Below are 23918 nucleotides of genomic sequence, written 5' to 3'. Positions count from 1 at the left end.
AAAATATGGAATAATTCCTTTTATGTCCATTTTTTTTTTGTGCAAAAACTTTATAATCCCTGAGCTTTGAACTATACAAATAACTTAATTATTGATAATGATATAAAATCATTGAAATGTTATAGATCTGCTTACTTCAATTTTGTTGTGTGTTGGAAAAGAAATAGAGGTTCTATAGTTTCTTAAAAAAAATTGAGGTGAAACTGCTGGTATGATTATGATCAGATTGTGGGGTTTGATTGCAGACTGGAGTTGTTTCTAGACTCACAGAGGCTCTTAAGGAATTATGACACTTTGAATGAAAATAATTGTAGTAATGCAAAATCTAAATGCTCCTTCAACAAAGAGCATTTCAACAGGACACAAAAGGTGAACTCAAATCTGGCATGATTTTTCTCCTTGTGCTTGTTCATCACCTAAAGTATGGTAGTTGTAAAAAACATTCTGGAAACATCAGGAGTGAACTTGAGTACTAAATAGTATTTGAAGTAAATCCAGACAACATTTCAAATATAAAAAAATAATTTGACAAGCTTTCATTTTTGTTCAAGGCATACTTAAACAATTGTTTATGCTTGGGATGCACTTTATATTGTGCCAAAGAAGTCTTCTGGTCTTTTTTCAGATGTTATCTTTTAGGTAATTGATCTGTGTTTTGCTGTGTTTGGCTGGCACAAGGTACAGTATAGCTTTGGCCTAAAATAAAAAATAATAATGAAAAAAAATCTTCAGTATCATGAATTATCATTTCAAAACTTCACATGTGAGCTATGAAAGGGATTCAGAGTAATTTGGTGTAATTACTAGTCAAGATAAGATCTTAAATGCACAAAGATTTCTAAACCCAACAATTCTTTGAAAGGAGTGTAAATATAGCTAGATTAATACTTTGTACAATTCAAAATAGAAGATTCTCTGTATCTTTAGTTTGATAATTATAGACTGAAAAACCAAACAAGACAGGGACTTATGGATATTTGTAGATATAACATAAATATGAAGTAATGTTCTTAACATTAGCAAAAAATACTTACAAAAATAATCATAGTCAGTATTGCATGCAAGTGTGAATGTCTCTATGTATATGCTGTCTTAGAGATAATTCTTAAATATTCACAAAAATTACACCAAGGAGCTGAACTAATGCATATTCTGGTGAGGCTGTAAAAATGTAGCCCAAAAGAATATTTATTACTTTGTCTTTAAAGTAATTTGCTTTGAAACAGTTTTATTATACACCAGATTTATCTTTTTTTAAAAATTAAATTAACATATGCATTAATTTCAATATTATACAATTAAAATATTTTAAATGCATTAATTTTAAGCACTATATGTTGTTTATCTTCTCTAAAACCTTGTTTCAGTGTTGTTACTAAAATGGAAGATGGTGTTGGTCAAAACAGTTGACTATAAACAAGACAATTTATAACAATATGATTTCTTAATATTTTTCATATTATTTTTATTGTTCATATTAAGTGGATCTTTCTATTAACTGTACTTCAGTAAAAGTATTATATTCCATTGTTTGTATTTTGATACCAGCAAGGATATGGGAATTCAGTTGCTCATCTCACTTTATTATAAATGCAGGCATGTGCAGACCAGACATAAATGAAACTTGAAACTAATCATCCATGGAGCCATAAAGCCCTCACCTAAAAAGAGCTGTTGAGCCTGAAAATGTTGTAATTTACTTCTATTTTATTTGCAGATTGCCTTCTCACAGCACAATACTATCATGGATCTGGTGCAGTTCTTTGTCACCTTCTTCAGGTAAATTGCTTTTTTTGTCTTCTGACTGAAATGTTGATGTCTCTACCATCAAACCAGTATCTTAACCAGCTTCCGAATTTGAGAAATGCCTGAAAGGAGGCCTGCAGACTGTGTTCCCTAATTTACATCAGCTGAGGGTCCTGGCCAAGGAAAGGCAGCTGCTGGAATCTTGCATTATGTATTTGTGTATTTCATATTCAGTGGTTCAGTCTTCACACCTCCTAAAGTTTAGTTGGTTTTTACCATATATTGCAGTGATTAAGAAGAGCCAGCTAAACTCAACTAATGCATGCGTGTGATTTTTCTATAAACACTTTTATGGAATTATTTAAATGATGGCTCTGTTCAATAGCCTGTTATTTTTAATAAAGAGCAGCATGCCAGTAGTAATGCTTTCATGTGTTGGAGATTAATTGTGAAAGGCAGTAGCTGATGCCTGAGATTTGGTTCTGGCAGCAATGCAGAGATGGGCTTCAACTGCAAAGGAACAACTTTTCTAGAATGTGAATTAAACTCCACTGAAAGACTTCTGAAAAGTTCAGCTATCCTATTAAATGTCACAAACATGAATACACACAGATTAGTTACAGTGCTTTGAAATCTTGCTGTGAAGTTATTTCCCAATAACCATGAAGTGTACACAAAATATGAACAGTGACAGACAGGTATGTTCATCATCATCATGTTTCTGTGTTTCTAGAATGGCCATGACTTTATTTCACAAGTTCACAGTACAGCTTCTCTGTTGATTTTAATCACTGTGCTCAGAGGAACTGTACCTAAAGAATTAGACTCTTAAATACTGTGAATGGTCCAAATCCTGTCTATTGCTGTTGCCAAAAAGGGCACAGAAATGAACAGAGATAGGAGTTTTCTGTACCCAGGGAATTGGCTAATAGAGAGGAGTTTAGTTAGTGATATAAAATAACCCATTTCTCCTCATTCACCACAAACAGAACAAAAAAAAAGCTGATTGCCTAAAGGCCAGTCTAGTGGTGTTTTTTTTGTTGTTGTTGTTTTGTTGTTGTGGTTTTTTTTGGGTTTTTTTTGTATTTTGGGTTCTTCTTCTCTTTTTTCCATGGGGAGACAGCAAGTTCTAAAATTGATGATGAGTATGCAAACGTTTAGATTACAAACCCATATAGAAGAAAGCAAAGTCTGTCCAAGTACAACAGACCAGAGGTCTGTGACAAATAGAGGTCACCTGAGAGCAGTTTGTTGGTGCTCTGTGCCCTGGTGTGCAGCCTTAGAAAAGGTGAACTGCAGGCTCTTTGGTGGTGCAGCCATCTCTATGGGTACATGGCATTGTCCCTCCCGGCGTGATGGTCTGTCTCATGCAGTTCCTGCTGGGTAAATGCACAGGTAGGATGTCAACAGTTTGTAGCCTAAATAATTTTGATCAGGGTTTATTTGTTGTTTTGTGTGGATTTAGGTTGGCTTGTTTGTGGGGTTTTGTTTTGTTTACTGAATGGGAATGAGGTGTATTGTCACTGTGGGAAATCGTGGTGGTAACAGTAATAACTCAGGTTGTACTTACCGAGATTATTGATAGAGAAAATAATTGTGTTTAAAGACAATTTGAATGTGCTTGATAACAAAATGTATTTCAACACACTTTTATAAACATGCCTTTGCATTTCTCCCATCCAGTATTATACTTTTATTTCTGAGGATGTGGCAAAATGCTGTTCACCTTGCCTGGCCAAAGCAGCAAATAGAGCCATTTTACAATAACAGCTATTCAACAACCAGGCAAAAATATAGTTTAAAACTGTTCTTTTATATGATTTGTGTGCCAGACAGAAAGATGAAATGGACATTTAATGTTTGAATCAGAAACATCAAAATAGGCATTTTTAGAACTGTCCTGATGTATCAAGCTGAACTCTTTAAAAAGTATTGTTCTCTAAGGACTTTTTTTAAAACTATACATAAAAAAGCACAAAATCTATACTTAGTTCTGCAATTAATACTTGACCTATCAAGATACTGGTATTGTATATCCTAGAACAAAAATGTTCTAGGACAAGGTAAAGATAAATAGAAGTTATATTGAAAAAAATAAGCAGAATATTATTGAAACTGTAGAGTTTCTGACCATGCTATGCATTGTTAAAAACCATCCCCCTATTTAATTTCATTCCTTTTCTACTGGAAGGTTTTGTTGCAGCTACAGGTTCAGTGACCTTTTCTCTAAGAATAGAAAGGCAATGTAAGAGTAGTAACAGATTCCAAACTGTCTGACAGAGAGCGTGGCATCTGTGTTGCCGTGCTCAGTGCCTTGAAGACTTTGAGCCATCACATCAGTTGAGCAGTCTGTGACTTTTTTCCTTTCCACCTTCTTTGAAGAAGTACAGATCTCATTGGAAAATTTCACAGGCAGCAAATGTGAATGATCTTTCTTACACTGAAGAAATGCAGTATGCACAGTTAAAGAAGGTATATTTCTATATTACCTTGACCACTAAAACCCACAATATCCTAAAGTTTGGCACTTATGTTTTTTGTTTCAAATTCTACGGGATGAGGAATTTGTCAGTATTTTCAAGTCTTTTGTGAATATATGGTTTTAGCTAAATAGGTGCCAGGACATTTTAGATATTTCATAGGGGTATATGACATAGCTTTAGTTTCTGAAAACACTCTTTACTTCTTTAGATAATATCTAACATCCCTGAAAATTGATTGTTCAATAGTTTTTAGGTTTTATTATCTATGATATGAGTAAGTCCTAAATGGAGAGCCAAGAAACACTTGATTTCTGTACCTGCTTTTAAATAAAATTATAACAGTATAACAGAATTTATAACAGTACTCAAGCAATTCCCAGATAATTATTCATATTAAGAATCTGAACCACAAATTCTGGTAAGAAATGCGGTTAAATCTCATAATCAAAAACCAGGCAAGCATGAAATTGGTGCAGATGACAAAGGTTAGCTGTTAATATACTCGTGATAGGAAATGATAAGCAAGTGCTACTGCCAGAACTGTTTTTCAAATGCATTGTACCAACTACTAACTCAGCAGGCATGTTCTCTGAACTCCCAGAACTATTACTTTTTTGCCTCTGGTACTTTGGGTGAAGCTGACTGAGTTAATAGAATGTTTTAGTCACTTTTGTAATATATCTCCATACTATCATAAATTACAAAATCTTCAGGTTTTAATAAGTAGAGCACTGTAAAACAACATGGACTCCTTGAAAGTTTGAAAATCCTTCTTTTGTGTGTGTTTTAAGAAATTCCATGAAAAGTTATGGTCATTTAGGATTGGGGTACACTGTTAAATCTTTCTGTGAGCAGTATAAGCGAGAGAAAACAATATTCAAAATATACCTAGTGCTTATTGCAGAAGGAGAGGATGGGTATTTTGGTAAAGATGAGCATGAGCTATAACAGGAATTGCAGCAGATGCTGAAGAGCCTCCATATGTAGGACTGTGTGCCTGAGTCTCTGAGCAGTCCCTTCAGTTGTGTCCCCTGCAGTGGGAGGGGGTGGCTGCATTTCAGCAGAGTCAGAGCTCTGGACTGCAGTGCTTGAATTCACCGCCCTGGGGGTGAATTTGCAATGGGAGAACTCGTGCTCTCTACCACCATCCTTTGGTCTGTATCCCTGCCTTCATGTTTTGTTTCTGTTGAAAACAAGGATGGTAAATTAGTGCTGGATTTTGTCGTGCTTATCTTTATGAGATTGCAAACAGATCTGCATGAGAAAGACGAAGAAGTGTGTTGGGATCAGATCATGTCCACCACAGCTGGGAGCTCAGAAAATGCAGAACTCTTATAAATCCAAATTAGAATATTTTATAGTAATATGAAAATCAAGTTGTTGTAGCAAAATGGATTTTACATTTGGGGCTAGGATAAAATTGATTTGTACTTAGTAATGCATTAAAAATTTTCACCTCATTTAGAGGCACAAAGCTGTTGTAATTCCACTGGGAAAAGCACATCTGTACTGCAGTGGGCAATTTGAGTTGGGTTTCTTTTCTTTAAATATTTGTTTTGAATTGTTGAATTTAGCTTTGTGTCTTCTGCTCTCCGAATTACACAGAAACTTTGTCATCACTGTGGAGTTATTTGGTGTGTTCATATTTCTGGAGAAGGCAGCCACTTGTTACTGGCCTGCAGCCAGAGGAGGTTCCCCAGTTAGGGCTGGATCAGTTGCTCATCAAAACAAGGGATGAGTCACTTAATCCATCAGTGAACAGAACTGTTTTCCATTATTTTCTTCCTGTTTTTCATCTTTCTGTTTGTCCTTGGAGTCATTTGGAAGTGTGTGTGAGTGCACTAGTGCTCACCATATCTTGACTTCAACAGACACTGTTCCTCAAAAGCACAAAATAGTGCTCAGGTATCTGAAGATGGCCTGTGTGCCTGCTTGGTATAAAACAGGTGTGGGCTTTTTCCTTCCTTAAAGTCAGTTCATTTAAAGTTTGGAACTCTCACTTCCTTTATTTATCCAATGCAGTGAAAGGTGTTCATTGTGCCTCCTGCCTGGCATTTTCTCCTTTCAGGGGTGTGTATTTCCACAGCTGCATGGGATTTTGTATCCTAAGAAGCATCATAGATAATGCATACAACGTTTATGTTTTGATTCCCTACATTTTGTACTGTATTTTCTTAACTCCGGTTAGTCAGTTGTTTTCTTAGACTTCAACAGCTTTGGTGCTCACAGCAATTTTTCTTCTGGACTTCTTAGTCCTGGTCACTTTTTTATGAAACTCCAATCCACTGTACTTTAAACAAAAGATCAGAACAGGTTTTCATCTGTGATAAATGGACTTGAAATTTTGCTTTTGTCATTTTAATTCCAAAGAGAAGGAATTCAGTCTTCTTGTGACATGTACCCGTTGCAAAGTTAACTTCAGGAGTTTGCTCCCAGATATAAAAAATACAGTGAAGTGGAGTGAAAGCTGATGAAGGAAAACGATAACAAAAAACAAAGGAAGTAAAAAATATTAGTGTTTTCCTTCAGGCAGTAGTGTCATTGTCCATTACAGCGGGTGACAAGCAGCTTTGTGTCTGCAGGCACGGTCGTGTGACGGGCTGGGCACTGAGTGACAGCCAAGAAATGAGCAATCTCCTCATGGCAGGGCAGAAATATTCCAGGTCCCTGCGCTCAGCTGTAATAAATCACAGAAACAGAGAAAAGACAGGGCTAGATCGTGTGCTGGGCTGTGAATTTCATATGTCCCAAAATATTAAATATGATTATTCCTTTTTAGAAGAAACATCTTAATTCTAAGGAATTCATGTTCTGTATTGGAATATTAATGCAAATATTCCTGTAAAATTTCATGGTACCAAATGAAGCATTTTGTGTGGGATGATTTGTGTCTTTCTAGTTTATCTGTTGGAATCCAAGGTAGTGATGGTATGCTTTGCCAATAAGAAGCAAAATTATGGAAATTCTTCTGTGGACTCCAAAAGCCACACTAAGAATTGCACAGTAAAAAGTAGTATTATAATCTATTTAAGTTTTTTAATCTGAATTTAGTCTTCATATATCATCATTTTTTATATCATAGATGGTTTTCTGTGTTTTCAATATTGTTGGTGATATTTTAGGAAAACACTGCTTAGAAAACTTATATTTCTTTCCTAATATGTTTTCAGTCTTTATTAATTGAAATTCTAATATCAGGCTTAGGAGAATCAGGGGCTTTGTATTCTTTATCCAGTACGATTACAGAATTTTTAGTGTTCTTCTTGAATGATGCTTCTTTGGCCTGGAAATCGAAAAATCCTTGCTCTGTCCTCAGGAAAATTTATTTTAACAGGAGTTTTAATAAGGAAAGTTGTGACATTTTACACCTACTCCTTTTGAGCGTGTTTGCCTCTTCGGAAAAAGTATTGGAAATGCTACAGATTGAAGGGAAAAAGTTTTTGGAATGTGTTAAATTTCTTCATTATATTTCAGTCTATCATGCAAAACAATGTTGACATGGTATGGTGGCTTTCTAAACATATTGTATATTTCTGTGAGGTATTATTTAAGAATAATAGCTGCACTAGAGAGAGCAGTGAAAAATAAGAATGAGCAAAAATATTGAAAACATATTCTTGAAATAATGGGAATCTTTTGGTTTGGGAGGCTGCTGAAATTTAGCATTGGTGACAGTTCTTTCCTAAATCACTAGCTGACAGTAATTAGAATAAATGAGCCTTTCTTTGCCCCGCCCCTCCTTAATTTAAAATCCTAAATTAGCATAAATCAGGAAGACCATTGCTAAAAAGCAAAAGTGAAAGCACAACTATTTTGTCATAGAAACAATATATTCAATTTCTAATTATTCTGGAAAGCTACCTCCGGAAATAATAAATTCTGTATTTAATAATTTGTCAAAAATTTCAGTGGACATATATATATATATATACATATATGTATATACATTTTATATGTTTTTGTTGGTTTTTGGTTTTTTTACATGTAACATCACTTATTGGGAGAAATATAAAGTATCTCACCCAAGAAGGGCAAACCCATAAAATTATATGAAATGTGAAATTCTTTACAATGACTAAAAGAAATTGACTAATAATCATGCTTAATGGGTGTGATGTTCTATTTATTCTGTGGAGATAATTTCATTGTACATGAGTTTAAATCACTTTGATTGTAAAACTTTTTCATTTGTTGCCTCAAAGAGGTGAAAGGAAGAACTACAGAGGGTCAAAGTTCACACCTAGATCTTTATTGTGTAAAATATTTCAGAGTCCTTTTACATGGTTCACTTTAGTCTGATATTGGATTGGCAGATTAAATGGGAATGTTGGTCTCTCAATAGCACCTTGGTGGAAACTGCATCCATGTTCCTTTTTGAGTTGAATATAAAGGCTGTTTGTCTAATTGATCATTCATTCATGCTTTGCTGTATCAGCCTGTGGTATATTTAACATAAAACCACAGCTTTGTGGATATATGCATTAATTATGTATGTAGGAAAATAGAAATCTAAAAAATGTATGTGTGCTTTTTTTATAGTTACTTTTAAATAATTATTTTATTGAATAAAGTTATTTAAAACTCCCCTCCATCCTCTATAACATTGTACATAATGAAAATAATTGCCCATGTACATAATGAAAAAAAATGCCAATACTTTTTTTCATAATAATTTTTCTGCTAATTACAAATTCCCTGTTCAAACATTTCTCCGTCTTTGCTTTCAAGGAGATTTTTGATGTTTCATTGCACAGGAAAGACCAATAAACTCAGGCTTTGCAGAGGCAATTGTCAGAGATGATTTTAAACTGTTACAGGAGTTTATGTCTTGGGAGAGGAAGGATTAAGTTGGTTTTCTGTATTCAATATATATTAATAAATTATTTAGCACAAAAATAGTAGCTATTCTGACTAACAAATTAATACATATTATACTTTGCTACTGCTTATTTTAAAATATAATTAATATAAAATGCTGTTCACACCATTGATACTTCAATCTCCCCATTTCCCATTATGCATTCAGAGCTTAAATTGTAAAGCTTTATTAATATCATTATTGAAGTAATAATTTATCATTTTACTTAATTTTGCTCTTCTGACTCAACTAAATTATTTTCACAATGTTTTTAATAGTAATTTTTAGTGTGCTGCTCTGGAGACTTAGGGCTTTCTTTTGGTAGTATCATGGTTTTAACCATGACAAAGTGAAACAAATCTAATGTGGATATTTTTTTCCATGCATTCTTACCAAATGCAATGTTGAGCCTGGAAGGAACAGATTGGAAGGCAGATATTTATTTCTTATTGACTCTTAATCTCTTTTGTATAAATTTGGTAGTTGTGGATATGTGAGAAGAGACTTTTTAGGGCAGTTATGTGACTTTCATGAGACAGTTTATGCAAGGGTTGTTTATGGGGATATATGGATTTTCAGGACTGCATCAAAAAATAATGTTTTAATCAGTCATCTGGATAAGAAGAATTATCTGTGTAATTAGTTTCAAATGAACTTGAAACTTGTTGCTTAACTTGTGTGAATTCCATTTGAGACACAAATAAATACAAATTTGCATTTAAATGATTTTTGGTAATACTTTGAGTTTTAAATACCATCATAGATACTTTACCTCATACTCAGGCATTTCTTTAACTTTGCAATTTGGAAAGCAAGAACTGTGTGTTTGAACCCTCTGCGTGGCTTTTGGATTACAGGGTTCGTGTTTTGCTTGGGTTCCTTTAATTCAGCAAGAAAGTGGTGGGGAAAAGAATGGAATATAGATCTAGGTTGATGGGAAAAACCCAGTCATACTTAGGGTTGTGCAACAATGTCATTTTGTAGCTGAAGAGGGAAAGATTGCAGCTCTTGGCTAACCAGTTGCGGAAAATGGAGTGTTCCGGGAGCCAGTGCACGGAGCTGCTCGTGCAGGAATAGAAAAGAACCTTCCTGAATCACCTGGATGGTGATGTTGGCTTGGAGGGCGATGCCTTTCAATGGCTGTGCCAGCCAGAGCTCTCCCTGAGCAGGAATTCAGCACTCCTGCCTATAATGTCGTGGATCCACAGCCAGGATTTATCTCTCTGACCCCAAACACTGCATTGCCATGAACTGGAATTTGCATATCCTGCTTCCTTGCTAGCCAAGAATACTTTTCCCTTTGTCTTTATACATTTTAATTTTGAATTGAAACACCTCATTCCCAGAATTGTTCTGACTTGCTAATCACTGAAATAGTCCTACTTATAATGATGTTTATAAAACTTTGTGATTCATAGCAATTTAATTAATCATTAAAAAATTTTAAAAAATTATACTGCTGTCATACATATCAGACTTCTAATATCATGTTTACAATGCCTTGTGCTTCAGATAAACCTGCTGAAATCTGTGGAGCTGCTTGTCATGTGTATACCAGTTAACACAAGGATGGCTGAACCCAGCACATCATAATCATAAACACAATGTTCTTGTCAAGTACAATGAGAGAAATCAATTGCTGTGACAATAATTGCTATTTGAAGTCATGGTGTTAGAAAAATAATTGTTCAATTATTTTTATTTTAGAATTGTGCTTGCTTTATAAAATATCAATTAAAATGGGCTCTATTTGCCAATAAGAAGATAGTAAATAATGTGTTGGGAAAGCAGTTCTTAGAAAAACAGTTAATATGATCTGTTAGGAAACTTTTGCAGTACTACCTTGAAAATATTAACTTAGGTATGAGACTTGTTTTCTTTGTGTATATCCACATTAAAAAGCATTATTTTTGGTAATCTGTTTTACTGAATATGTTAAATTGTTGCTCATGTTAGTGCTAGAAGAGAAACAGTAGAGTGTGGGGTCACTCTTTAGATTGCTAATTAGGGAACTGTTCATTTTTGTGTCCTTGTCAAAGAAAGATCAACAGGCAGGAGGTTTGTGGATACAGAGGGATATTTAATTACTCAGCACAGCAAGAGTCAAGTGATTGAGCAATAATTGCCCTGATGGCTCAACTCCTCTATGTTCAATAAAAGACTTGGGAGGAGCCTTTAAAATATGTACAAATATATATGAGTCTGCTATGCCCCTAACAAGCTTGGTGAAAGGAACTTTGGGAGCTTCTGTCTCTGTTGGTGAGCAGTGGGGACAAACAGATCATCTCTTGGGCAAGATGGTGCTGAGGACCTCACTGAATTAATTTCTTTTTTTTTTTTTTGTCCTTGAACTAGCTCTAGTTTAGTTCCATGGACTGACAGCCAACTTTGGGTGGGGAATGAACATTGCACGTCAACTCAGGGTTGGTCCACAGGGGCACTCAGGGGTTGGCTCAAAAGCCCATTCCAGATTCTCACTGAGCCAGCAGTGCAGGAATTCCCCTTGGAACACAAGGATGGGTCCGTCACGTGCTGGAGCATGGGGACAGGATGACGGCGCTTGTTTTGTTCTGTTTGCATTCCGTTTACAGTTTTGATTCTTAAAATATTTATACTTAGCTCATGAAACAGTTCCTTTACATTCCTTCAAAAAGTAAATGATTTCTCTTTTGAAAAAGCATTATTTTGATACAATGTGTAATTTATAGGCATTAATATGTAATGAAAAAAAAAGGAATTCCATAGTGTACTTATAATATATTTATAGAGCTTAAGTCACAAATGTGTCATTAATTCATCTAGTCTAAACAGGCTGATCATTACATTTCACAGATTTCCCCCTCTACTTACTATGCAATTTAAGTTTCTTTAAGGTTATCTACAGATTTTTATTTCAGTTTGCCCATACCAAGCAGCAGCACATCCACTAATTCCCCTAACCATTTTTTAGTTTTCTGCTCAAAGAAACACTGAGAAACTAATTCTGAGTCATGGAAAACACTTTCATTTCCTCAGCGGTGTCTGCACTAAATATGCCTAAATGTGACCTCTGGAAGTCAAAAATTTGCTTTGTAGCTTGCAAAAATAGTTACACAGTCAGTAATTATTCCTTGCAATTTCCCTTGTCTTTGTTCTATTAAATCACCATTTCTGTTTTCATACTACCCAAGGCCCTTCTGGGAGGGCCAGAAGACCATTCCCAGACCTCCCTGCTAGGCCCTGGTGTTCTCTTGCAGCCCCTCCTTGGCCACTTTCCTCTGCTGTGTTGGACACAAACTGTGTTCAAGACTTCTTCCTGCATGGTTCATGGCTTCTCCAATTGTTTATTGTCTCCAAAAGTCATGCTAGGACAATAACTTCCAACCTGTAATCCAGGCAGCTGGTGATGGATTGCTCATTTTCAAGCATGCTTTTTTAGTGCTTCCTCCTGTTTTGTTCCATGTGATTTGAAGGGGAAACTGTGCAAAGCTGTACAATTACCTTCTGGAACTTTATTTCTTTGTTCTGGAGATCGCAAAATCTTGATAATGCTTGGGCTGCTGTTGTTTTAAGAGTGGCTTAGTAATTAGCCATTACTTAGCAATTATCTTATTGGGAAGATTTACATTGGTAAGTTCAGAAATTAATTCACTTTGTACTCTGGGTTATCATTTCATAACTCATGTGCTTTGCAAAGGTGTTTATCCATATATCGGTTTATTTGGTTGTCACTCAGAGTCTCAACTGGAGAGTCAGAGATGGTGGACATAATCTGTGATCATATGGATTAACTGTAGGCAAGTTGCCACTTGATCTTTTCCAAAAGTGAAATGATTAATTTGTGAAGTTGCTGTCAGCAAAAGATTTTGTCTAGATTTTGAACACATTTTGTGCTTTTTTCTCTGTATTCTCTCCATGTTTTCCAGTCTCCTTTCAGAAAATGCCAATGGCAGAGCTTTAAGAACAAGTCTGATAGTATCTATTTTGGCAGTACCTTGTAGAGAGATCAATTTATATCTCAAGTGCTGCTTACTACTGTGCACCTGAGTATTTAAGGTTGTTTTCACTCTTTTGGTTTCAGTATCCCAGCAGTAATTCAGAGTGAATTGTCATGGTTTGGGAATTGCTTCATTCCAAGGGGAAAATAAATCCTTTGCAATGTAAATGAGGCCTGACTTCCTTGTTCACAAAAACAAAACTTAGAAGTGATTATGTATTAAAAAAAAAAAAAATCTAAAAATTTTAAAAATTACCATTGTAGAATCTCTTTATGCTCTGTGCCATTAACCATTATTAACCACTTTTGTCTCTGTGTCATGCATGGACCTCTCAGCTATTGTATAATTGTCCCATCAAAGCTGCGTGTCCCTGAAACTATGGGAGCTTTGCAACCCATCTACAAGTTCCCTTTTCTGATGTTGGTTCCCTTCTGACAGTTTCTTTTTTATCTGCCAAATGGCCAATTTTTAATTAATTTAATTTGCACTGCACTTTTTTTAAAATATATATGTATATCTGTCACAAGGAGGAGATAAGTATAATGGGGGACTGGAGAGCGTCCATCTACACCCATCCTGCTGGTCTTTTACATTTTTGCCTGTGATGTTAATGTATTTATCATGGCTTCCTTCAACTCCCTATTGTTTCAAAGCCAAAGAGAACTTATTTCTCCTACCATTTCATTCCCCTGGCCAAGCTGACTGCTTTCCTTTATACCTTTTAAGTATTATAGAGATAAGGTGATGGTTGCTTCAAGGTACAGGCATACTGTAGATTTATGCACTGACATCCCAATGCTTTCTGGTTTGCTCTTTATTCCTTTTCTAATCTCTTTCAACATCCTATTTTCTGTTTTGACTGCTACTAAACATTCAGTTGATATGTTCAAAGAACTATCTGCAGTGACTTCAAGATCATTTTCTAGAGTGGTAATTGCTAATTTAAAACCTATCATTGTGTATTTGTAGCTAGTTGTGGTGGTTTTGTTATTTTTTTTTTCTTGTGCACATTGCCTTCAGTTCATTGTCACTGAATTTCATTCTCTTATTTTATTGCCAAGTCACTCTGTATTGTGAGATCCTTTGCAGTCAGCTTTAATTTTTATTGCCCTACATAACCCAAGGATGTTATCTCACCACCTCCTGGAACTAGGTTAATTTCACAAACTCTGTTTTCCATGTCCTTTTTTCTTTAGCATGAATTTTGGGTTTTTTTCCCCCTTCTATTTTTATTTAACCCCCTCCAAAAAAATTTATATATATATATATATACATACATATATATATATATATATTTACTTGCCAAGAAAAGATTATACAAAAATCACATTATCTGTGCTGTAAATTCCAATGGTTTATAGTATTTTATGGGTGTATCTTTGAGACATTCATTTCTGATTTTAGCTTTGCAAGTAATTGATGTTTTGACTGATGACAAGAAAATTCAGTGTGTGACCCACTCCACTGACATACAGAGCACAAAATCAATTTGTCTGAAGTCTTTCAGCCAGAACTCTTGAATATTTTCTATTCCACTAACTTAGGAGAACTGTTCAATAAATTAATAAATGTGAGGAACAGAATTTTGTAAGGATGGAGATTCTGTTCCTGGTCATAATAAAGCAGTCACACGGTGCAAGGCTCTCAGTTTCTTGTGTCCAGCTCCCCTGCATGTATTAACCTTTTCTAAATTCCAGGAGCACTGAGTTAATAATTGAAAACAAAGTTGCTGTTGTTTCACTAATTTAGTGGATTTTGGAAAAACTGTGGAGGAGGAGAAGAGTGAGATGGCTGTCCCTTACTTCATGCACAGCATCCCAGTCTATAGCAGCACATCAGTACCCTGATGTTGACCTACAGCATCTGTGCAGTGTAGAAGAGGGGAAACATTTCTGGGAAATACTATTTATAAGTACTCCTTGACTTAAAAGCCTTAAAAGATGTTCCTGCAAAACTGAATTTATTCTGGTGGTCAGTGTGTTTTTTTTTTTTTGTTTGGTTTTTTTGTTTGTTTGTTTGTTTGTTTTTAGTTCTGTGCTTCCCTAGACACCAGAAATAAATTTATAGTCCCTTGTACTTGCTTTTAAAGGGAGACATTAGTGTTATTTTGCACTTATTATGCACAGTACTCCTCTGAACTATACTACTTCCAGAAAACTTGTTATTTCCTGTATTAAGGAATATATTTTGAAGTTTTTTGGCAGAAAAAAAAATGGTGAATGCCTAGTATGATTCAGTAGTTAGTGTTGTATTAATTGAAAGCACCATGTACAGCAGAAGTGCCAATATGTGTGAAAGTCATTCACACAATTGGTAAATACACATAATTATATAACAAAACTGTCTAAAATTTGAAAGATTTTCTGAGTGATTACAAGTGCCAGTTTTAGAAGCCTTTTGTCAGCATCCAGAAATACACTAAAAGGGGTTGAGAGTTCAATGATCTTTCTACCAAAATACTTTATGGATTAAATGACAAAATACGAAGATATTGAAGCAAGAGAGAAGGTATGTGTTTTGATTATGCACTGCAGGTGTTCAATTTTCTTTTTTTTTTTTTTTCTTCTTCTGTTGTGTCTTTGAACTGTAATGTGGTGATGTCCTTGGAGATGTTTTCGCTGGGCAATTAACCATGGAAATACCAATAAGATAACACAAGTCTATTGTCACGTGCAAACCCAGTTCCTCAAACTAATTATACTCCCCGTGTAGTTACCCTTCCTGCATCCCAGGAAATTACTCAGCATTTGCAAAGTGAAAGAAATATTAATTGGTATAATTTTTTTTTTTTGCTATACTTCACCCTCTTTTTCCATCTACTAATCGTGGAACATGCAGTGCATATCTGTGTGTGGACACTGTTGTGGGTATGTGGATGGCTGTAGTGGAGTTTCCATCATCCAAGCTAATGGAAACAGTGATTTTCTTTTGACTTTGAATGTGGGTGGTTGACTCCTTGTAATTCTGGTAGGGTTTAGTTTTCCCCAGTTTCCGAGGTTTATTTTTTCATGCTAGAATGTCTTTTTGTTACCTTTGATACCCTAAAAATATAAGATTTTCACAAGCTACAATCAATATTTTTTTTTTTTTGTAATTGCAGCTGTTTCTTATCCTTACTGCTGGTAGCTGCTGTCGTTTGGAAAATCAAACAAACCTGCTGGGCTTCTCGACGGAGAGAGGTATCAATAACTTTAAGATTGTTGCAGTACCTTTATCTTTCAGAATAAGTTGAGAATTTTGCTGAGCAATCACTCCCCTCCTTTCTCCTGTATATGCAATTTAAATGCTCATTTTATATCCTTGACTATTTTATGCTGAAGAAGGAAATTTTATTTCTTACTCCTGTCAAAAATTAAAGGAATTACAGCACTAAGCTGTGGAAAGCTAAATTTTCCTTATGGTGGCATATTTAGACTAGAATTGAATAGAATATTTCAGCTGACCAAGAATTAAACAGCCTGACCACCTCAGCGCTGAGCAAAGGTTACACTATATTATTAAGAGTATTGTCCAGATAAATAATAATTTCTTATACACTGATGAGCTTGGGGCACTGACCCCTTGCTAGGAAGTCTGTTCCAGTGTTTGACCACTTTCTCTGTAAACAAATGTTATCCAGCCTGAACCTCCCCTCAAAGGAGCAAAATTCTCTCTCTATTAGAATCAGTAGTTTCATCATTAAACCTGTGGCACAATTGAAATCTTCAGCAAATATTTATACATAAAATCACCTTATTCTTTTGTGGTCTAAATTCTTACAGCTATGTTGAAAAGCTGGCCCAAATCTTTGTTCTTACCTGCTTAACAATTCATTACACTTAAATGAGGTTAAACTTCATGCTGCTACACATATAAGCTTGTATACTAATAATTGTGGGTTTTTTTTCATTTTGCTCTCATAAATGTGATCTAAAATTTGTAGACAGTGATATTTTTCCTTCTTGAAAGTTCTAATCTTGATGATTTTCAGAAAGAGCACTTGCTTTATGTACTATAATCTTGAGGGGTTTTCTTTTAAGACAAGCTTTGGTCTACTTAATGATTTTTTTCTTAGTATACTGGCACTGTGAATGTTTAAATAACTTTTTTTCCTGTAGATCTGCAGTGAATTTATATATGCTTTAAAAGCGCCAGGTAACTAGCACTTATAATTTTCTTTCACTGAAATTATAATATACTAATGCAAGGGTTTAGCTTCAAGTGGTGCTACAAAAGAAAATGTATGTTATTGGTACTTATTTCCTTTTGGTACTTTTTTTTTCATATGAACATTGTTAAGAATTTTCTGAGGGCAAATTCTCATCTATTTCTTATTACTTGCAAAATATAGATGAAAGTTACTTTAAACCACATTATTCGATTTAATATTATTTCATTTAAATTTGTCTCAATACTTTGATAGTTCTGTGCAAAACTGTGTTGTGATGGAAAGTAGTAGTTAATTGATTTAATTTCTCATGTTAATGAAGTTGGTTTATTGATGATTTTTATAACAAATATGAATGTACCCATTTCAAGATCTAGAGGGTCCGGTCTGTATTCTGTGATTGCTCTCTTAGGTTTTTGAAATTTCATATTTTTATGTGGTCTTTAGGCATCATTTGATAGAGATAGCATTCTCATACAAAAAGTTTCTGAAGTTTTCCAAGATTTATTTTCCTAATGTCATCAAAGGTACTTCTAAGACTGTGTGAAAGCTAAAATAAATGGTTTGATAAATGCAACATAAACATCAATCAGCTTCTTCAGAAGAGCAAAGGAGAAAGACAAACTTGGCAATTGGCTTAGAACTCAGAGCTTCATGGTTGGTTTTGAATCTTGGCTTTCCTTGAGTATAACTAGAGAAACTTGGTTTTCTCTCCTAACTAGAGTTCGGTAGCAGTATAAATTGCAAATGCTGAAAGAAATTTTTTTTTTTTTCAATCTGCTCTTGACCACCAGCTGCAGTTCATGTCAAATGCAGGTTTTTCATAGCATTCCATGCAACATTTTCCTTTAGTCTAGCCTAGAAAACTTCTTTCTATATGCAACATATTTTATAAGATTTTGCAATTAAGTGTTGCAAATGAATTGTTATGAATAACACACAGAGACAATCTACTGTTGAAAAGATTTCTGAAGGATCTACTTTAGAGCCCATTTGGCAGATGAGCTTTTCATCTCTTTGATCATTCTTTTAAGACAGGAATGCTTGAATCTTTAGATGCTACCTTCAATATGGACCCAAACTATAGTAATAGAAATAAAAGGAGAACACAAACAAGTACAGAAAAGCATGCTGTTAAAAGCTGTGAATTCTTTTATTTTTCCCCCTGATTTTCTTTCCCCTGAGGGAGGAGGAACTTTACCATCAAGTTCTTGTCATCTTTTAGTAATGAATTTTATCAGGCTCTTGAGGTAAGCCAATAATGTTTTGAAGATTTGTTTTTAAGATTATTAGATCTCTACGTGTAGCTGAAAATTCTGAAGCTTGTCCTGTTTTGCCTTCTGACTTTAATGCTTGGCTAAATTGGAACGTTATTGATTCCAAATTGAACATAGCATGGCCTCAATCCAGTACAAAGCAGGAGCAAGTTGTTTGCATTGTGAAGAGGGAATGTCTCAGTTTTCCAACTAATTTAGAAACTGTCCCTCCTGTTTCTTTCTTAATTCATTGCCCATTCAGCAAATACTTGCTTTCCACTGCTTAGAGCACTGCCCAAATCTTGCTGAGCAGCTTGAATTTATGCTCTATCATATGTACATGTAAGAAACTGTTACACTGTGCATATATGAAATTGTATTAATTCCAAAATACTTCAACTGATGTTTTTCTACACTGAATTTGACTTTGTTTTCCCATATCTATAGGTCTTTCAATTTATTTAGTTGAAATAATTTTTCCTTAAGTTAAGACCTTGAGCTTCGGTAATTTTTTTTGCTAATAACAAAATTTTGGTTCATATTTTTTTTTCTTACCTTCATTGCTATCTCTTCAGATATATTTTATCTCAGGTTTTTGAACTCTATATTTATACTTTAACTCCTGGGTGAGCTTCTCTTCCTCTCTCCTGTCTTCTGAAAGGTCAAGGGACAGCAGATAGACTGTCTTACCTTATACCATCAAAGTTATTCACCTTCTGCATTGAGAGAAAATGGAAAGTATCATTCTTTTATTTTATAGTTCCAAAATGATCAATGGAACCTTGAGCAGGAGAACATGAACAGCCTCCTGCCTGGCATCCTTTAACACTTTCCCCCACCCATCCATCCCATGGATTTGTGACATTTTAAAAAAGGTTTTTAAGAAGGGCTGAAGTAAAGCAGTAGAATATTGCTCATCTCAGGGAGCTTGTTCCTTGAAAAGAATAATACAGAATACGATGAGATAATTTCCAAAGCATAATTTTTATAGGAGTATCTTGATAAAAAAAATCCTTAAAGTCTTGATTAGAAAAACCAAAACCCACAGTCCCAAAAAACCAAAACAAAATGGAAGGAATTCAGAACATTCATGACAGAGCAAGATTTTCAGCTAAGTATGGAAATTTATGCAAGAGTAGAAAAATGCAAAGATACATTTGTTTATCAATAAAGGAGTTCCTTAATATTGCAAGATTTAGGAAAAGCAAAGCATTTTTTAGAAGAGGCCTATCTACACTATGTTAAAAGATCAGACATATGTTCTAGGTTTTAAACTCCAATCCTTCTTTTTACTCCAAAGACTCACAAATCTTTGTACTACCACCTTTCTCAGTTAAATTTGACTTTTTAGTTCACTGGATGAAAAACCAAAAGCTGTCATTTTCTCCCAAATGATTTGTAAGGCCTCTTGCATTTTATACCCTGAATTCACATCCATGACCATCCATGAAACTCTCATCTGACTGTTTCCCTCCTTTGTACAAGAAAAGATCACCCAGATTTGCCAAATAAGAAATATTAAGAGAATATTATTTGTTATCTCTGCATGTTTCATATCTAAAATATTCATTCAGTCTTCTGCTCAGAATAGAAAAGACAATCTGTTCATAGATAATTTTACTGAAAACTTGATAGATTACCTGCCAGATTGGTAGTGGCTCAAAGGTTTTGTCTCATGAACTTCTGGTTGAAAGGCATCGCACTGTAGATAGAATGTGCATCCAAATGATTTATTTTTAATAGTGCTTTGAACTTCTTGTTTTGCTGACAAAATTACACTGAGGTGACTAACAAACTCACACAGATGGGATTATAATCCACACAGTTTCTAGTTGAGTTACTTTAGCAAAGTATTTGCCTTTCCTAAGGTAAACCAGTTGCTGCTCAGATACCTTTTGTATTCTTTGTCCCATCAGGTGTTTTAAAGAATTGTTACCTTTAATCCAAAAGTCTGTAGTCACTGATATACATAAAAGTATCTTCCCTCCACTCAGACACACTAAATATACATGCCATGTGTTATCTAGAATCACAGAATTGTTTATGTTAGGATGGACTTTAAAGCTCATCCAGTCCCACCCTCCTGCAATGAGCCGCTTCAACCAGAATAAGCTGCTCAGAGCCTCATCCAGCTTGAATTTGAATGTTCCCAGGCATGAAGGTCTCACCACCCTGATAATAAAATTATTTTTCCCTCTATCTACTCTGAAATATACATTTGTGTACATTGGATCAGTCAATTAGTTAAAATAGATGTGTACCTTTTTTTAAATGTAAATTGCTTTTTTTTTTACATTATTTTAATTACATGCTAGAGAGAGAGTGCATATCTTTAAAGTTGCTTTAGATTCTTATTTCCTCATGTAATATACTCTAAAGCTCTTGAGCAATGAGGAAGTACTGCATGATTGCATTTTTAGGTAAAAATGCTTGAAAGCATGGATCGTGTGTGTAAAGTGCTTGCCTAACTTTAAAGGTCAATATAATTTTTATATAGCATCTCATTACAGAGTCAGCTGTGCACCATTTGCCTTTCTGAAAGAATAGCATATACAAACATAAAAACATGGAATTGTAGAAAATGCTTGCTTTATACAGTGTGTGGGTGCCACTCAAGTTATTGCTTCTTTTTATTAAATATGCTTATGTTTGTTTAAAAAACCCTCCACATTTCTGCCTGGATTTTGTTACCAAGGTAGTTCTATTCTCTTAAATATTCAAAAATTCTTACAAATAGACAAATGAAACTGAAGTAGTCTACTTCTTAATAGCAGTAACAATTCATGTAATAGCTTTAGGCTCATTTCTATGGTAACTCTAATAACAACAAGGAAGTTCAGTTATGTCGATAGCACTAATGAATGTAGAGAGTATGTGCATTTCAGCTCGAGCATTTTTGCTTTCTATTCAAATGACAATACTTTAAAGTATTCCTTTTAGCAAAGACAGTAATGGCTTTTGGTGTATATGATATTGCTTATGGAGTGCAACACATTTTAGCAATACAGAGACTATGGTGTAGTCATGAACAACAGCTTTTGAAGGAATTAAAGCAATACTGTGCATTTCAGGGTGAGCAAGGAACCAACAACAGCAGATGTAAGGAAATCAAGAAATATTAACATGCCTTATTAAAGTACCCCAATGTGTAATAGCATTCATGCATGTACAGGACTACATGGTGTATGTTTAAAAGTTGTTAAATTCACAGATAATTTTTCTTTTTTGCTATCTTCTTGTCTGTTGCTTAGCAAATATCTTACACATCTGTATGTAGTTACTCACAGGCTCTGTGAGTAATCCTACTGAAGTCAAAGGAGCTATTCATAGAACCAGCATCTCAACTTGCTATATTGCTCAGGCTCTTCTGAAATCAATCGAGCTATAACTGCTTATTTCAACTGTGGATCTAGTTTTACTGAGGATAACTGGGACATTTATTTTAGGCTGTCGTTTTCTGCATTCTCTCCAACCTAAAATTTAGGTTCCTCTCTGAATGAACCTTTCAAGCAATATGCCTGGTTAGCTGAGACTAGATCTTGTCTCAGGACTCCCTCTGCAGTCAGTATAAAAGGCACTTCCAAATGCCAATTTATCCTGCCCAATTTTCACAGTGTTCACTTTTTATGCTCTGTATATACTTGTGGGGACCTGTCTTCTTGTTAACAATACAAATAACCCGATGAATCAAATCTCCCATACTGAGGATTATTCTTCACTTTCTTTGCTTTGGTTTTGTAAATTTGAGGTTGTATTTATAATACTGTCATTTCATAAAAGCAAGCATTATGTTAGTAATGCTTACAAGATGCTTGTTCTCTGTAAAGAGAAGTATAAAATGGTGCCAGTTATGGACTCAATATTATATTGAAAAAATTTATGTTGGGGAGTGAATTAAGCAAAGCTGATACAAAGTATTTGTGAAAGCTTGCTAACATGTCTGATTCTTCATGCCACGAAAATTCAGAAGGTAGAGAAAATAACGGACAACAACAAGATTTTAAAATTAAAATTGTGAGCTCTTTATTAAAAAAAAATAAATTACAGAAAAGAAACTAAGTAGGTATTTTAATTATATGTACTTATGACTAGGAGAAGAAAATTTTTCACTTTTCCTAACATAATAACCAAAATTCCTTCCTACATTTGTGTAGTAGAGTTAGCCTGATGATTCCCAAAAGGCAATAATCAAAATAAATTAGTTTCATTATATGTGGTTCCTGGGATATGCATAGAAAGGAAGCCTGGATGTAGTTTTACTGCTGATAACAGTACTTTAAAATTAATTGCTGTGATATTCTGTTCAGTCGAATTTATTATCAAAGTTGAGCTTTCTAGATATGAATATAAAATGCTTCTGGAGATAATACTAATTTTATAATGGTGATATTAAGTCCTACTCTCTGGTTAACTCTTGCAAGTGTACTGGGATAAGTTTTCAAGCAAACAGGAAGGTAAAATTAAGGTTATTTTAGAGAAAGAGGGAACTGGCCCAAATGAAAAAGACTGCCTGAGGCAAGTGGCCACTTGGCAGAGCCTGAGGGTGCCTTGAGCTCCATGGTCTGAGAGTTTGCTGGGGGACTGGTTATAAACATAAGAGCATTAGCAGAATTTTTAGCAAGCTACCTGTCAGCAAAAGCAGCAGAAAATGAGAAAGGCAGTCCTTAGTGGGACCCTGGGAAGAAGCCAGATAATTTCTTTAGAATTTATGACAAGAAAAGTAATTTGGTTTCCACAGTGCTAAAGGAATGAGGATGCTGGTTGTGTTCTTTGTAAATAAGGAGGATTGCACCAAAATAGATGATTCATTTCTGTCTCCTAACAAAAACAAAAGAGCAGGTGTTGAATATTGGCCCAAAGTGGTGAGACTCTTCTTTATGTTTGTATTTCCTGTGTCTTTGCAGCATAGCATTATTTTGTCCCCCATTAAAACACAAACGAACCTTCTGTTTCTCAAAGCTCTGTAAGAAAAGAGTGAATTTAGCTGCAAACAACAGAAGTGTTGCAAGAGCTCTGATATGAAGAGAAAATGAAAATGTTTGACAATTTACAGTGAGAGGTCTTCAAGAGAAAAATGCCAATACAAATCTGTAGATACTCTATAGGTTTTCTCAGAGTTTCCAGAAATTTTAGTTGCACTGGGTGCACAATGCACAACTTTGGCATTAGTGACTCACCTGCAAAGGGAAAAGCATAAAAGTAACCAAGTCTGAACTGTCCTTCTTCCAAAGAGCAGGAAAATAACTCAAAGTCCAAGTGTGGAAAACCTAGTTCCTCTGTATTACTCTGCTCTTCCCTTCTGCCTAAAGTTTTTTTATTTACAGTTGAATGCAAATCATATATTCTAAAAATTACAAAAAAATCATGCAAACAATAATATTTATAGATTGTAGTTTATGGAATATTTGCTACTGCTTCCACGAACACCCATTTCCTTGCAAATATGTGAGT

General features: G+C 34.7%; 1 protein-coding gene across 1 annotated transcript in view; it reads left to right on the top strand.

Annotated features, from left to right (window-relative positions):
• ATRNL1 (attractin like 1) overlaps positions 1-23918 on the top strand; it is a 431538-nt gene that overhangs the window by 213915 nt on the left and 193705 nt on the right. Inside the window, exons 25-26 of the mRNA XM_062496081.1 lie at positions 1718-1779; positions 16165-16243. Coding sequence (XP_062352065.1) covers positions 1718-1779; positions 16165-16243 — 141 coding nt within the window. The remainder of the gene's footprint in view (positions 1-1717; positions 1780-16164; positions 16244-23918) is intronic.

Source organism: Cinclus cinclus, chromosome 7 (assembly GCF_963662255.1).
Source record: "Cinclus cinclus chromosome 7, bCinCin1.1, whole genome shotgun sequence".
Taxonomy (NCBI): domain Eukaryota; kingdom Metazoa; phylum Chordata; class Aves; order Passeriformes; family Cinclidae; genus Cinclus; species Cinclus cinclus.
This window is presented reverse-complemented; position numbering and strand designations above follow the sequence as displayed.